Source organism: Megalobrama amblycephala, linkage group LG24, assembly GCF_018812025.1.
Source record: "Megalobrama amblycephala isolate DHTTF-2021 linkage group LG24, ASM1881202v1, whole genome shotgun sequence".
Classification (NCBI taxonomy): Eukaryota; Metazoa; Chordata; class Actinopteri; order Cypriniformes; family Xenocyprididae; genus Megalobrama; species Megalobrama amblycephala.
This window is the reverse complement of record NC_063067.1, coordinates 12,208,699-12,224,702: the sequence shown is the minus strand read 5'-3', so window position 1 is coordinate 12,224,702 and position 16,004 is coordinate 12,208,699. Positions and strand designations below refer to the sequence as shown.

At 35.1% G+C, this 16,004-nt stretch overlaps 2 protein-coding genes across 3 annotated transcripts in view; both read left to right on the top strand.

The window, feature by feature from the left end:
- Positions 1–470: 470 nt before the first annotated feature.
- Positions 471–10,776, top strand: eno1a (enolase 1a, (alpha)). Of its 2 annotated transcripts, none has more exons than XM_048177960.1 (12): positions 471–626; positions 2,278–2,372; positions 4,350–4,445; positions 5,745–5,803; positions 6,162–6,231; positions 6,406–6,539; positions 7,572–7,794; positions 8,828–9,025; positions 9,563–9,764; positions 9,869–9,977; positions 10,064–10,122; positions 10,290–10,776. In XM_048177960.1, exons 2-12 carry the CDS (start codon positions 2,288–2,290, stop codon positions 10,351–10,353), a joined length of 1,299 nt encoding a protein of 432 aa, XP_048033917.1. In that variant the 5' UTR covers positions 471–626; positions 2,278–2,287; the 3' UTR covers positions 10,354–10,776. The 2 variants fall into 2 exon arrangements, with proteins under 2 accessions (XP_048033917.1, XP_048033918.1); XM_048177961.1 differs by lacking the exon at positions 5,745–5,803 and adding an exon at positions 5,445–5,503.
- Positions 10,777–12,519: 1,743 nt separating this feature from the next.
- The window catches only part of LOC125260740 (POU domain, class 6, transcription factor 1-like), a 14,083-nt gene continuing 10,598 nt past the window's right edge, over positions 12,520–16,004 (top strand). Inside the window, exon 1 of the mRNA XM_048179241.1 lies at positions 12,520–12,725. Coding sequence (XP_048035198.1) covers positions 12,520–12,725 — 206 coding nt within the window. The remainder of the gene's footprint in view (positions 12,726–16,004) is intronic.

The following is a 16,004-nucleotide window of genomic DNA, read 5'->3' as shown; positions in this document are numbered from 1 at the left end:
ATGATTTATACAAACATTGTTTAAGAGATGGTGCCATCATCATCATCGTTAATATTATTAATAATATACCTTCTGAAACTAGCGTGCAATCGTATGTACATAATTGTATAAATCCCAATGTAAACTGAGCTCAAATAACATAAAAGCTGCCATGTTCAATCGGTCTCTGTTCACTCATGTGCGCGCTCACTATGACGCATCACTGGAAGTAGGTGATGCTCTGCACGTACTCCACAATGCACCAGTTTCCACCATAAAACACGAAAATATTTGATGCAAAAAGCTTCAAACACAGCATCCACAACTAATATCCGCCATAACGTCAAGGGCATTTAAACCATAGCCTTTAGATAAAATGAAAACAAGCTTTTAATCAATGAATTCAAATTTCCGCATCCTTGTCGAAGGCGGAGTCTTGCCGTTTGAAAACGTGCCTTTTGCCATGCAACCTCATTAGCGTGCCGCGTGAGCCGCGTCTGACCAATCACAGCACGAGAAGCGCGCTCGCGCTGACCGCTTCCTGATGCTCTACACTTAACAGTGCGCAGCACCAGCCTCCTTCTGCCTTCTCTGCTCTGCACCACGGTCAGCATTCGACTGCCCTTGCACTGGTTAGGCCAGATAAGGTAAGGTCAATACAGGGCGTTTGTTACTTTTTAGCAGTTAGAAACATTTGTCATGATAAATAAGATGTGCTGAATCAGTGGTCGTGATGTTCGACCGAGTTACGCAATACTGAAGGTGATGCTGTGCGGTGACGTCCTCTAAAAATCTCAGTATTCAATTACTGTTGTCTAATTTTAACACTGCAACATTGCATAGATTTGAGTTGTTTTAAGAAGATATAGCTACAGCTGTGACCTAAGTTGACTTAAACATGTTCATTCAAAAATATAAAAGGACATTTGATGTAGGAAGTTGTTCGTCTTAGGTTACAGCTCGTCTACCTGGTATTTTGACAGCAAACTAAAACGAGTCCCAATTTGACATCGGATATTGGAAAGGCTTGTAACTGGATTGCTGTTATTTATGTTGTAGCTTATTTAATAGATTTATTTTAGACTGAATGAAATGTAGTGACAGATGTTAGTGTTATAACCACACCCATTTTAATGGTCATTACAATGTTTAAAGTCTTGAATTTGAAGCTGAATTGAATGTAATCCAGTCTTAAAATTGAAAGCAACAGATTCTCTACCCACAGCAGACAGGAGTCACTTGTTACTGTCTGTCTCACTTAACCCAACCCAACCCACTGTGTTGTGGCCAGTGGGAACTTTCCACAGACATTTAAGGCTACAGGATTTTCCATTGGTCCAAATGAAGTGGATATCTTTTTAGTTGTTGGTTTTATATGTTAGCACACCATGTTGATAGGGCAGGAAATGGTGATGATGAGGAAATGAGTCTTGTGATATTCATGGATAAGGGTGTCCTTGTGACATCCTGGTCTGACAATGAAAATATGGGTTTTTGATATAGAAAGGAAAATTCTTTGAGTGCACAAAAAGTTCAGAAATCAAATAACTTTAAAGAAAGTCAAGCAATTAATTCATTTAACGGATGATTATTGTCCCGGATTAATTCAAACCTTCAAAGGCATAGAGGATTCGAGTGTTGCTGCGTATTTCCAAATGTCCAGTACAGCTGCATTTTTAGGTGAACAGGTGCTGACAGCTGAAAGGCTCAGCTTTTCTTGGCTGGAGGGGGAAATAGTCAACTGTAAGTCATAAAGTTAGTTTGTTCTCAACTCCTGCTGCCTGTTGCTCATGTTTACTGTTAAAATGTGGTGTATTACTCAGTTTGAATCTGTACGTCCTCTGGTGGCTGCATTAACTGAAACTCCAAATCATAAAAAGAGTATGCTGATGTAACATGGTGAAACAGTACTTTTTTCATCTTTGACTCAGTTTGGAGTAGTTGAGTAATTTCCTGGTGGGGAAATCACCATAAGGCCTTCAGTGGGATTAGCTGTAACCAAATGTGCAATTTATCATAAAGCATTAATAAAGTAATAACCTAACTATTCTATTTTGTCTAAATGAATTAAAGTACTGAAAACTGTGAAGTGAACTTGTACAGAATTAAAAAAGAAAGAATATAATTTATTTTGACTTTGGCTAATTATTGTTAAGTGTAAGCTTAGAGGACATGAGCTTGATATGGACCGATATGGTACCGATATATTGTGCATCCTCAGCCATATTTGTGTTATTTTGTGACTGTCTGATGTCTCTATCAGCTCCTCATGTTCTTAACATGTTCTTTTCTCCTCAGAAACTGCACCATGTCTATCCTGAAGATCCACGCTCGTGAAATCTTTGACTCCCGTGGAAACCCCACTGTGGAGGTTGATCTCTACACCAAGAAAGGTTTGTAATCAAATTGTCAAGCACTTTTTTTTAACATTTTTGAGAATTTTACATTGTATTATTTACCGCAAATAAATTTTTTTTAATACACACACACACACAAAAATGTATTACAGTACATTGATCTGATCATTCTTTCAGGATGCTTAATCCATTCATCCATTTTAAAAGGTTGCCATGTTCCAGCAAATACAAAAATGGGACCATTTCAGAGATAAAAATCATTGCCCATCATGAATGTCTCTTCAACTGTTGTGCAGAACAGTCCATTACAAGTCCAAAATCAATATAAAGCGACAGTAATTGACATTGTATGTGATGTTATTGGGCGTAGAATCTGAATGCAGTGGCAGTTTCACATGGGTGAGCTTCTGAACAGCCCTTTGCCTATTCAGGCCCTCATGTTGGTGTCCAATAGCTCAGAGTCGACGTATCAGGTGGTATACAGTTATAAATAGCCAAAGTAATACATACCACTTGGATTGCATTGCTAAAGTATGGTGGTGCTTTGCACATGAACGAAAGCTTTGCACAGAAAGAAATGATATGGATGGTACATAAACTACTGTTCAAATTTTAAAGAAATTAATACTTTTATTTAGCATGGATGCATTAAAGTGATGAAAAGTAACAGTAGAGACTATATTTATTTTTTAAATTGTAATAATATTTCACAATATTACTGATTTTACTGTATTTTTGTTCAAATAAATGCAGCCTTGGTGAGCATAAGAGACTTCATTTAACTTTTTAATGGTGGTGTACATTTAGACATTGCCTTATATTAATGATTTGTTCATTCATATCAAGGATCAAGTATATACTTGATTTTAGAACTTGCTTTTTGTCTAGTGCCCTGCACTCTAGTCTATCACAAGGTGGGGCCTTGGCCTCTAACACATGCCCAGAGTTTTAATTATGTTCAGTGAATGACCATTTTGAAAGATTGAAGCTGGCAAGTGAGCAAATATGTAGAATGTCTCTCCTGCCAGATTGTATTGAAGAGAGAGGGGGAGATGGCATACTCTGCCAAGCTAATATATACTACACTGTGAAAGAAGAATGGGTTTTTTTTAGGGACTAACGTGTAGAATGTATATTCATCCTCTGCTGACGTTCCTGCACTACCCTCTGTCCCAGATGTATGAAAACGTGTGGAGACAACTCACCCAGATCTAATGTGTCTGTGTGTATTTGAGCGCAGCTTAATGAATGTGGTTTGATTAAACAGTATGAGGCCGGGCTGGAAAAGTACAGCCTAAAGTATAGCTTAGAGTTGTTTTAATAGTGCGCAATTTTTAAGAATTTGTCAAATTGGATTGGCAAAGCGTTTGCTATGATGATTGGATCAGTGTATTAACACAGATATGCTACTAAGATCAAATCTAGGCATTATTCTACTCGGTTTTCTTATTTTGTAGGTTTGGATACTCCACCATTGCTTGGTGAAAATGATTGGTTAGGTACAAAATCATTATGTAATAGTTGATGTGTTTCTGGTTAAGCTTTAAATCCGTTTTCATCTGCACGCTCTGGCAATCGACTTATGTTCACCCAGCCGAGCTGTTTGAATATGGATGTGCAGATTTGCCACACTTGGAGATGAAATGTGCCATCCCAAGTGCACGTGTGCCAACCTCAATCAGGGGGTGTCCCTTTCTCTCACAAGAGGAAACCCCCTGAACAACACTTCCCACACTGAGTTTAGGTGATAAAAAATAGGCTTGAGGTTTCATGCTTTTTATCAATTGTTTAATCAATCAATTAGTTTTGTGTTCCTTTAATGATATTATGCACTATATACACTGCTGGTCTGCAGTGTATATAGTGCATAATAAGCTTTCATTCCTTATATGGTGCTGTGACCTCAGTGGTTCTAGTAGGGAATTCTGGAAACAGATTTGAGTAAAATCAGCTTGTGCATATACATTATATGAGGAAACCTGTGAATGGTTATATGTAATTATTGTTCAACAGGTCTCTTCAGAGCTGCAGTGCCCAGTGGCGCATCAACTGGCATCTATGAAGCCCTTGAACTCCGTGACAATGACAAGACACGTTATCTGGGCAAAGGTTTGTATTTCAGATATTCAGTATGTACATGTAGTATTCAAAGCATCTCTATTTTTTATGAGATTTGTGAAATACTGTTTAAAAAATGCATTAAAGTTTTAATGTTTGAGAAATTTTTGAACATTATTGCATTATTGTTTAGATAAAAATATAAATAATAAAATAAAAAATATGAAATATACACAACTATTCAGTAAGAATTAAATTAATATTCATTCAGCAAGGACACATTAAATTGATCAAAAGTGACAATAAAGACATTTATATTGTTACAAAAGATTTATATTTCAAATAAATTCTATTCTTTGAACTTTCTATTCATCAAAGAATCTAGAAAAAAAGTGTTAAACAGTTTCTACAAAAATATTAAGTAGCACAACTGTTTTTGACATTAATAATAATAAGAAAAAGAGATTTTTGAGCACCAAATCAACACATTAGAATGATTTCTGAAAGATTATATGACTCTAAAGACTGGAGTAATGATGCTGAAACGTCAACTTTGCCATCACAGGAATAAATTACATTCTAAATTATATTAAAATAGAAAATGGTGATTTAAATAAATAAATAGCATAAAAGCATGAGACTTCTTTCAAAAACAATTAAAAAAAATCTTACCGACCCCAAACATGTGAACGTTAGTCTGCATATAAAAATCGAATTCAATTTTCTATGTGAAACCCATTTTGAATCATGCTTTATTTGTAATATTATACAAATATACATACTATAATATGTATATTTCATATATCATAATAAATGTCCAGTAAAAATCTGAATGAAATTCAGAATATACTTTTATTTTTTTTAACATTCATTTCTTAATTTCTGTGAAATATATGATTTCTTCAGTTTTTTATATATAATTATATTATATATGATTTTTTCATATATAATTAAATATATAATTTCTTCAGTTTTTCAATCCATCTGCACTGCAGTATTTTCCTCTTCTCTCATCCTCTGTTTCTTCTGCCATCTTTTCTCCTCTGTCAGGGGTGAAAAGAGCTGTTAAATATGTAAATGAGTTCTTGGCCCCTGCTTTGTGTAATCAGGTAAATTAGCGTGTGTATTAACTGAAGTGAGGAACTTAACCCCTTTTAATATAGCACAGAAGCAGCATGAGCCTTTGGTTTTGCTTTGATGACTAACCACGGCAGGTATTTGTAGGTGATCACAGATGTTCTCATTGACAGTACAGCAGTTACCTGCTCTGTGATCATCTAGTCATGTCTGCTCTGCATGTTCATCCACTCCTTGGCCTGGGTCAGTGATGGTCTGCTTGTGTCCCTGCAGGTGTCTCAAAAGCTGTTGAGCATATCAATAAAACAATTGCACCTGCTCTGGTTAGCCAGGTAGGAATATTTGTTCTTTGACTAACATGATAATGTGTTGGTGATACTGTTGTTGAGATGTGGTTATTTGTAATATGTAAGACAAGTACTTTAAGATTATTTGAGAGAATTAGTTATGTTTGGGGCCATTATTTGAAGTGGTAAGTGTCTTGTTGTGAACACTAACTAATGTTTGAAAGAATATTAGAATTTAGTAATTTCTAAAGACAGTTATAAAGATAAAACCCTCCCCCTAATCTCACAATGCTGTGAATGCCATAACCTCGCATTTGTTCTATGCTAAATGAAGTTTGTGAAGTTTCGTACTCCTTGAAAAATGATTGATATTGTCATTAATAAATTTCTTGTGCTTAAACAGAGCGTTTCAGTCTTGGAGCAGGAGAAGATTGATAAGCTGATGCTTGATATGGATGGCACAGACAACAAGTGTAAGCATATTAATATGATGAAGTGTTTTGTTATTGTTACAATTCCTTTAGTTGCCAAAACAGAAAGTATTTACGAGATGAAAGTGTTATTTATCACAGCTCTTCATGCTAGTTTATAAAGACTTTCAAATATGCATTCATTATTTTAATGAATGTGCTCACTTGAATCCACAGCAAAGTTCGGTGCTAATGCCATCCTGGGCGTTTCCCTGGCTGTGTGCAAGGCTGGTGCTGCAGAGAAGGGCGTCCCCCTCTACCGCCACATCGCAGACCTTGCTGGCAACCCAGAAGTCATTCTCCCAGTGCCTGTACGTGCTCAGAAGTATAAGCAGAATAAATATCAGTCTTTCCTGCAATGTTTTGATGTTTCCCTCCACCTATTTTTTTTGCAAATTTTGGGATATCAATTTTTTGGGGCAAATAAATCAAAAGGCAAACACATTCCGATACGCAAAAAAAGTCATGTGACTGAATAACATCAGGTTCATCAGAGCATTTGTCTGCACACTTACGTAGCTTTGTTTCCATTCACCTATTTTTATGTGCCTTTTTCACATAAAAAACACTGAATAGAATTGGCAAGATATGCATAATTTCTTTTTTAAAAATTGTATCCGATAAGAAGACATGCGCATAAACTGTCATGGGAACACATTTACCGAATAAATCCCTCGATGCGCAACAAAAACCTCACGTGTCTTTGCCTCAGCAGTGAATGTGATTGGATAACTGGACTAAAAAAAGTCTGTCATCACATTGATTTGGTATAATGAAGTGTCACATGATTGCATTATCAAACACCAGCATCTGAACGCAAGATAACATGACTTCTGTCTTCGTCTGTGCAAAACAATTCATTTATGATGTAGGAAAAAAGAGCTACAGTGGCTTCTCCAACTTCCATTTTTATTACAGATAATTTGCGCCAATTTTCCCAAGAAGAGACTTTTTTTTTACTCTTAAACACATGGTATGGAAACGCTGCATTATTCGCAAATGTTTTATGTGATATTCACATTTTTAGCATAAATTAAATTCACAAACTTTTTTGGAAACACAGCTACTTTCAATTAAAGAGTGGCTAGAACTTTCTCTTTTGCAGCGTTTTGTTACGCTTTTTAACGTTACTTAAATTGTTGCGATATTTCGATTTTTTTTTTTTAATTCAACATGAATTTTCAACAGTCATTTTATTTATAAATATCAGATTGTATCAACCAAAACTGCTGAATTGGTTCATTCTTAATTGTTCTGATCTGGAATAAATGCCCCTTGCACAATAAACATAACTGAAGTATGCAAACTCTGGCACACTATAAATAGACTGTTTGTTTTCAAAGGCCTTCAACGTTATCAACGGCGGTTCCCACGCAGGCAACAAGCTGGCCATGCAGGAGTTCATGATCCTGCCCGTCGGTGCCAGCAACTTCAAAGAAGCCATGCGCATTGGTGCTGAGGTTTATCACAACCTGAAGAATGTCATCAAGGAGAAGTATGGCAAAGATGCCACCAATGTGGGTGATGAAGGTGGCTTCGCCCCCAACATCCTTGAGAACAAAGAAGGTGAGATTCTGGAGTTTCATTAGGGAGTCTAGATCTAGAATGCCTAGAAAGTTTTTATGGAGCAGATTTTTAAGAATGTAAATACTGAAGTACTATGAATATAAAATATAAAATCACCCATATTTTCACACAGAACACTACAATAAATATAAAACATATTCATGGTAAAACAAACTTGGGGAATTAAAGGTAAACTATATGAGAGATGACATACATTTATAATCTATTCATCTTGTTAGCCTCTGGTAAGCAAACTAGTACAGATAAGTACTGTAAACAATATGGTATAAGATATACTGATTGTAGATGACACTGAGATAACTCAAGGAGTCAGAGATTACTGTTATCTTGAGTTTACAAACATGACCATTTGAATAACAAAATCTTTGAGTCACTGGGAATCTTTACCTAAAATTGCGCTTAAAAAAACAAACAAATGGTTTTCATTTTAAGATCTGGTGCATTGGTTTAATTGAATTGAAACTAGTGAAGTTCTGCAGCTGTGGCCCAGTCTCTAAGGAATTCTGGGAATGCTCATGACCTCTGTGCTGCCTGCGAATCAGTCATAACATTTGCTGATTTAAGAGAAAAATAATGTAGTTCTTCACATTTAACTGGATGTTTATATATGAACTTTAAATGTTTATATACTTATCATCATCTTTATCCATATTATTTGTTATTTAAATGTTAATTTAGTTGTCTCAAGTTAAAATATTAGTCAGGAATCCAAAAGTTGCTGTAGGTTAAAAGCTTATGTGTTATAAGCATAGTTCAGTGCCTGAACTCACCATTTTGCTGTCACTAATATAAGCTAAAGAAATATTGATGATTTGTTATGAGCACTTACAGCTTTATATGGGAATTTGACATGAAACACCTTTGGGAAGTTAACAACAGTATGACGTGCTAGTTTTTATGAATGTATGAGACACCTAAAACATATACTTTGCTTTATACATTCATATAACATTTTAACCTAAACTTTTGCTGTTAATTGGAAGAAAAAGCATCAACTACAAATCTTTTTCAGCTCTGGAGCTGCTGAAGAATGCCATCAGCAAAGCCGGCTACACCGACAAGATTGTGATCGGCATGGATGTGGCCGCCTCTGAGTTCTACAAAGGTGGCAAGTACGACCTGGACTTCAAATCACCTGATGACCCCAGCCGTTATATCAGCCCTGACCAGCTGGCTGACCTCTACAGGAGCTTTGTTAAGGATTATCCCGGTCAGTTGCCCTGATCTTTAGTGATACTATGTGTGAGTGTGTGATACTCTACTGCGATCCTTAGCTGGCCAAATCTGATGTCAAGTTATGTGATAAATGAGTATATAGATTAACATTAACCAATTTGTTAGTTAAGTATCTATGATGCAGGCTAAGTGGTTTGACACAATTTCAAAATTTCAGTATTTAATACCACTACCAGTAAAATTTCATGATCAAAAGCAAAAACTAATTGATCAATCCCTTATTTAAAAAGTTGAATATATTGATATAAATATTGACATATTAAAATAAATAATGGCTTTAATTATTTTGAAAGCATATCTGAAGTAAACATTGCACATATCTATTTAGTTGCATGTACATGGCAGTACCTAATAGAGCCAATATTTTGATGTAAAAAAAAAAAAAAAAAATCCCCACCTGTTTACATTTCCAAAACCAGATATTTCCAGATGTCGATTGTGTGATTGATGTGTGTCAGGTGATCACTTCCGCTCCAGCCCAAATCAATAAAGTCTCATCTTTGCTTTTCAGTGGTCTCCATTGAGGATCCATTTGACCAGGATGACTGGGAGGCCTGGACCAACTTCACTGCCAGCACTAGCATCCAGGTGGTGGGCGATGACCTCACAGTGACCAACCCCAAGCGCATCGCCAAAGCTGTGTCTGATAAGGCCTGCAACTGCCTGCTGCTCAAAGTCAACCAGATCGGCTCCGTCACCGAGTCCCTTCAGGCGTGAGTGTTTCTGATATCTCACACAATGGTTGTGGATATTTTTAAATAAAAACGAACTAAAATTATAAATGTAATGTGTTTTGTTTCTGTTTTCCTTTGTTTAGCTGTAAGATGGCCCAGTCTAATGGATGGGGTGTGATGGTCAGCCACCGTTCTGGAGAGACAGAGGACACCTTCATCGCTGACCTTGTGGTCGGACTCTGCACTGGCCAGGTACATGGCTTGCCAAACACCCTCTTATCTGTGGCCGCCCAATGCTGTGTATAGGATCACAAAGTAAATTGTCTTTTTCCCCTCAGATCAAGACTGGTGCTCCCTGCCGGTCTGAGCGTCTAGCCAAGTACAATCAGCTGCTGAGGTGAGCTTTTGCATCCATATATCATTATTACATTCTTAAATGAATCCTGATTGGTCAATCGCTGCATTATGCAGTCAAATAGTTTTGCATAATAACAGAATATTTGACTGTTGTCCCTAGCAATTGAATGCCTGCTAGTATTGATTCTGATAATGTATGACATGCAGGATTGAGGAGGAGCTTGGTGACAAGGCTCGTTTCGCTGGCAAGAACTTCAGGAGGCCCATCTGAAGTGGCGGCCTGGCATCGGTCTTAGTGTGCTCATCGTGCTTACTCTCCCACACATAACGCCACGCAAAGCCAGCTCCTGTAGAATGGAGAGTAGAAGGAAAAGCAGTGAATTCAAAGGTCCAGATCTGTAGTGTATGGCACAGTACACTGCTCTCCGTGACAGCCCCTTCTCCTCATCCCCATCTATGCTTTGGTACAAATAGCATCAGTCCTTTAATTGTGTCTCTGTGTTGTGTGAGAGATCTTTGTTCAGCTTCTTGTGAGTTGTAGTGATTCTGGTGCTCCACTGAGTATTTTAGGAGAGAGCTAAAGCTGTTCACTGTGCTGCAGTGTGCACCATGAGTATGTGTATTGTGTTGCTTTTGAGAAGTGTTAGTTCTATATGCGTGGCAAAACAAATAAATTATCCCTATTAAAATGGAAGAGTGTGGGTAAAGTTTATATTATATTATATTATATTATATTATATTATATTATATTATATTATATTTCCGTCCTTTCGTGGTCCTGACTCTCTGTGGTCATTAAAAATCCCAGGATTTCCTTCGAAAAAGTAGGGGTGTAACCCTGGCATCTTGGCCAAATTTGCCCTTTGGCCTCTATATATATATATATATATATATATATATATATATATATATATATATATATATATATATATATATATATATATAGTGTGTGTGTGTGTGTATATATTATACTGATTGGCTTCATCACTCTGTCTGCTCTCCACCAATAAGCTGGTATATGGTGGTCGTTCTGACACAATATGGCTGCCTTCGCGTTATCATGGTGGGATGCTGCACATTGGATCCCTCCCATATGTAAAACGCTTTGAGTGTCAAGAAAAGCACTATATAAATGTAACATATAAAAATATATGAAATATAATATAAAAATATTATTATTAAATATATAAATACAAATTAATTATTAAAGTAAATAGATTTTATCATTTTCAATATATATATATATATATATATATATATATATATATAAAGTAAAAAAATTAAGCTAAAATTTGACTAAATCCATTACACATACTCATTTACATGATCAGTTCATACAATAAAATCAAATCAATTACTAAAAATATATACTGAAAACTATTACTGAAAGTGAATTGAAAAGCCCTTTCAAATGCATTAGTAGAGGGTGAGGTTATGTCTGAGTGCAGAGATCCGTCTCCCTTCTTGCTTTCAGCAAAACAATTTAGTGTTCAATAGGTCATCCTGTATAGAAGGTGTATTCTGACAAGCATCAAGTAACATTTGAGCTCTTCGCCCGGTAAAACTAAAAGCCCTGTTGAGTTGGTTTGAAAGAACAGGTCAGAAAGGGAGCGAGGGGTACAGACAGGTTATGAGCACGAGTGCCAGGTTAGCAGGTTAGTGCTGCCACGGTTATGGAAAACCTGAAAATGTCAGGGAATCTTACACTGTTTTTCGGGCCTGAAACATCAAGAAAATTAATGTAATAAAAAACGGTGCAGACAGTTTCTGCAGTGTATATAATTACTCAGCTAAAAATCACTCTAAATTCATTAGTCACAAGCATCTGGAAAAGTCATGGAAATCAGTAGAATCTTAAAATGTTACAGAAAAGTCATGGAAATTCATCAAAAGATGTTTTTCACCAACGTATCGCAAGTATTTTTCAAAGATTAATTATGAACTTTCTGCTTCATTATAAACATTTTTAAAATTTGTCATGAACATTTTGTCTTTGCAAAAATACATATTTAGTCCAAAATCCATTTCAGACTAGTCCTTTACAGATGCCTGAAAAAGGTTCATTTGTATATTGTGCTTAACAATGTTAAAAGGATAGTTCACCCAAAAATGAACATTTTGGCATCATTTACTCACCCTCATGTTATTTCAAACCTGTATGAGTTTATTTCTTCTGTTGAACACAAAATAATATTCTTTAAAGAATGTTGGTAACTAGACAGTTGACTGTAGCCATTGACTTCAACTGTCTGGTTACCAACATTCTTTAAAATATCTTCCTTTGTGTTCAACAGAAGAAAGAAACTCATACAGGTTTGAAATAACGTGAGGGTGAGTAAATGATGCCAAAATGTTAATTTTGGGGTGCACTATCCCTTTAAGTGTCACTAAACATGTTTCACGTCTATACCCACAATGAGCAGGATATGTCAGTAACATGAGACAAACCCTGGAGCAGCAAAGGCAGAAGAGAGCAGCTCTCGTTAGCGCCACCCAGTGGTTGCATCCGTCATACATCAGTGTGATCAGTATGCTGCTGAGTGAACGATCTGACAGACACGGATTTGTGTACTTGAGCTCGGAATTGCCATCTCCTGCCTCAACGAGTGATTCATTTTGTCCTGAGGCGATTCTGCTCTCTCGGTATACATGTATAATTCAAATATTTTGAGAAAGAAACGTTTCTTTAATGCATAGTTCTACCACTAGAACTATACATTAAAGTGTGTTATTTCACACTGCCCTCTGCTGTTGTTTTAGTGTAACTCTCAATCTTAGCCAATGTCACTTATTTTCTTTGCTGCCATGCGAATCTCTTTTGTGCTACAAAAATTTTTAAAAAAAATAAATAAATGCTGAAACCGCATTTATGAGTTTCTCCCAAGAATATTTTTATACAAATTTTTGAGATAACTGCCCTTTTGAAGCAAAGTTCACTTACAAGCATACAATTTTACTGATTACACAACACAGTTAAAGGGTTAGTTCACCCAAAAATAATGTCATTTATTACTCACCCGTAAGACCTTCGTTCATCTTCGGAACGCAAATTAAGATATTTGTTTAAATCCGATGGCTCAGTGAGGCCTATAGGGAGCAATGACATTTCCACTCTCAAGATCCATAAAGGTACTAAAAACATATTTAAATCAGTTCATGTGAGTACACTGGTTCTACCTTAATATTATAAATCGATGAGAATATTTTTTGTGCACCAAAAAAACAAAATAATGACTTTTTAACAATAGGCTATCTAGTGATGGCCGATTTCATAACACTGCTTCTTGAAGCTTCGGAGCTTTAGGAATCAAATCAGTGGATCGGAGCGCCAAAGTGAGCATCACGTGATTTCAGCAATTTGGCGGTTTGATACACGATCCGAATCACTGATTCGACTCAAAAGATTCATAACGCTCTGAAGCAGTGTTTTGAAATCGGCCATCACTTGATATTGTTAAAAAGTCGTTTTTGGGGTTTTTTTGGCGCACAAAAAATATTCTCGTCGCTTTATAATATTAATATTGAACCACTGTACTCACATGAACTGATTTAAATATGTTTTTAGTACTTTTATGGATCTTGAGAGAGGAAGTACCATTGCTGTCTATGCAGGCCTCGCTGAGCCATCGGTGTTAATCAAAAATATCTTAATTTGTGTTCCGAAGATGAACAAAGATCTTAAGGGTGTAGAACGACATGAGGGTGAGTAATAAATTACATTATTTTTATTTTTGGGTGAACTAACCCTTTAAGTAAACATAGTCTAAGCAAAATTCACAAAATATTATATATATATATATATATATATATATATATATATATATATATATATATATATTGTATATAATATTCATATACAAATTCACCAGCAACAGGGTTGGTTAGTTAATTCATATTATGGGCTTTTACTACTCTACATAGGCCTATTTATAAAAAGAAGAAAAAAGAAACCTTCATGCGCTGGTATGATGAAAAAACATGACGGCTTGGGGTTTGAATGCACTGTGATTATTAGGGCTTTTCATTTTAGGTGATTATGATGTATTAAATGAATAATTCTCATCTGCATAGTATGTGTACTTGCATACATATTTTCTTCTGTTTTTTTCTTTGCCATCACTGTTCCACTGGGAGCATGAATCCGCCCACAATTCGATAACAATCAAATCACACTGTGCTTTATTGTCTCCTGTAATCCAGATCCTCATTATATTTCAATCCTTAAAGCTCCCACAACAACACACTACCCATGCCTTCGTTCAGTGCCGTCAGTTCTTTGATTCTAAAAAAAACAGGGAATTTGCCAGATTAAAGTTGCCATAAAACCTGTAATGTACATTATACCTTGACACACAGTATGTAAAGGATTACTAATAGCAGTGTTTCAGATGAGCTGCCAAGACAAGGTAGCACGACAGTGGAAATGAGATTCAGGCCATCTGTCTTGTGCTGGCAGGAATGATCGAGGTATGGTATTCTGTATCAAGAGCATGCATATTTCAAATTACAAGAGGAAGGGGGAGGTGTGCTGTTTTTTCTTTCTTTCACAAAACCTGTCTCTTAACCGCACTTGTACGTTTGGCTTTGTCTCTCTGATTACAGCCACCTCCTGAATCCACTTTCCTTCCTCGCCCTCTCCCGCTGAAATCAATCACGGCATGCTCCTTCTCCTCCAATCAAGGCCCTCGGACAAAATTCTCTCTCTTCCCCCATTTTTATTGTTCATTCAGCCTGTCATGTCACAATAGAATAACAAGCCATCCGTTTCCCACACAATATCTTGGTGCGAGCCTCTTGATACCTTTATCATAATGAGAGGAGAAAACAGCCAGCTGTGATCATTACACCGTAACACAAAACAGTTAGACTTCAGTCTGTTTTTTTTCTCCAGCACTATGATGCCACGGCATGTCCATTTATCATTTTCCCAGCTTCCTTTTCTTTGTTAGACAATGCTGCACTTAATATAGCAGGTGGTAACACTCACAGCCCTTGAATCTAATCTGTGAATCAAAAACTAAGAAAATGGCTGTGCACGGTTCAGCCATCTGAAAGGGTATATTTTTAATGTGCCGACAAAATAGGCTAATTAATAATTATTCTTTTTGAATATACTTGTATATTTATACTAGATTTGATCGTTTTTTTTTTAAGATTTTGTGTTGACTAAATAATATATAATAATAAATGATATTAAATAATTATATATTTAATTATTTTAATTAATATTTTTTATATAAAAAAATGGCTGTGCAAGCTTTAGCCATCTGAATATATTTTTGTGTTGACAAAATAAATAGGCTAATTAATAATTATTATTTTTGTATATACATATTAAACTTGATCATTTTTTAAAAATGATGTGTTGACTAAATAATATATAATAATAATAAATAACATTAATTAAAATAATATATATATATATATTGTATATATATATATATATATATATATATATATATGATTTTATAAATATATAAAAGATTTTGTTTTGTTGACTAAATAATATAATATAATATATATATATATATATATATATATATATATATATATATATATATACTTATTTTAAATAATATTATTTATTAGAAATATATTAATATTATTTATCACAAAATGAATAGGCTAATTAATCATTTTCTTTTTGTATATATTGTATAATTGTATATTTATACTAGATTTGGTTGATCTTTTATTATACATAATAATAAATAATAATTAAAATAATATATATATATATATATATATATATATATATATATTATTTTAATTAATAATATTATTTATTATAAATAATATAAATAGGCTAATTAATAATTATTCTTTTTGTATATACGTGTATATTTATACTAGATTAGGCTGGCTTTTTAAAGATTTGGTTGTGTTTACTAAATAATGTATAATAATACATATATATATATA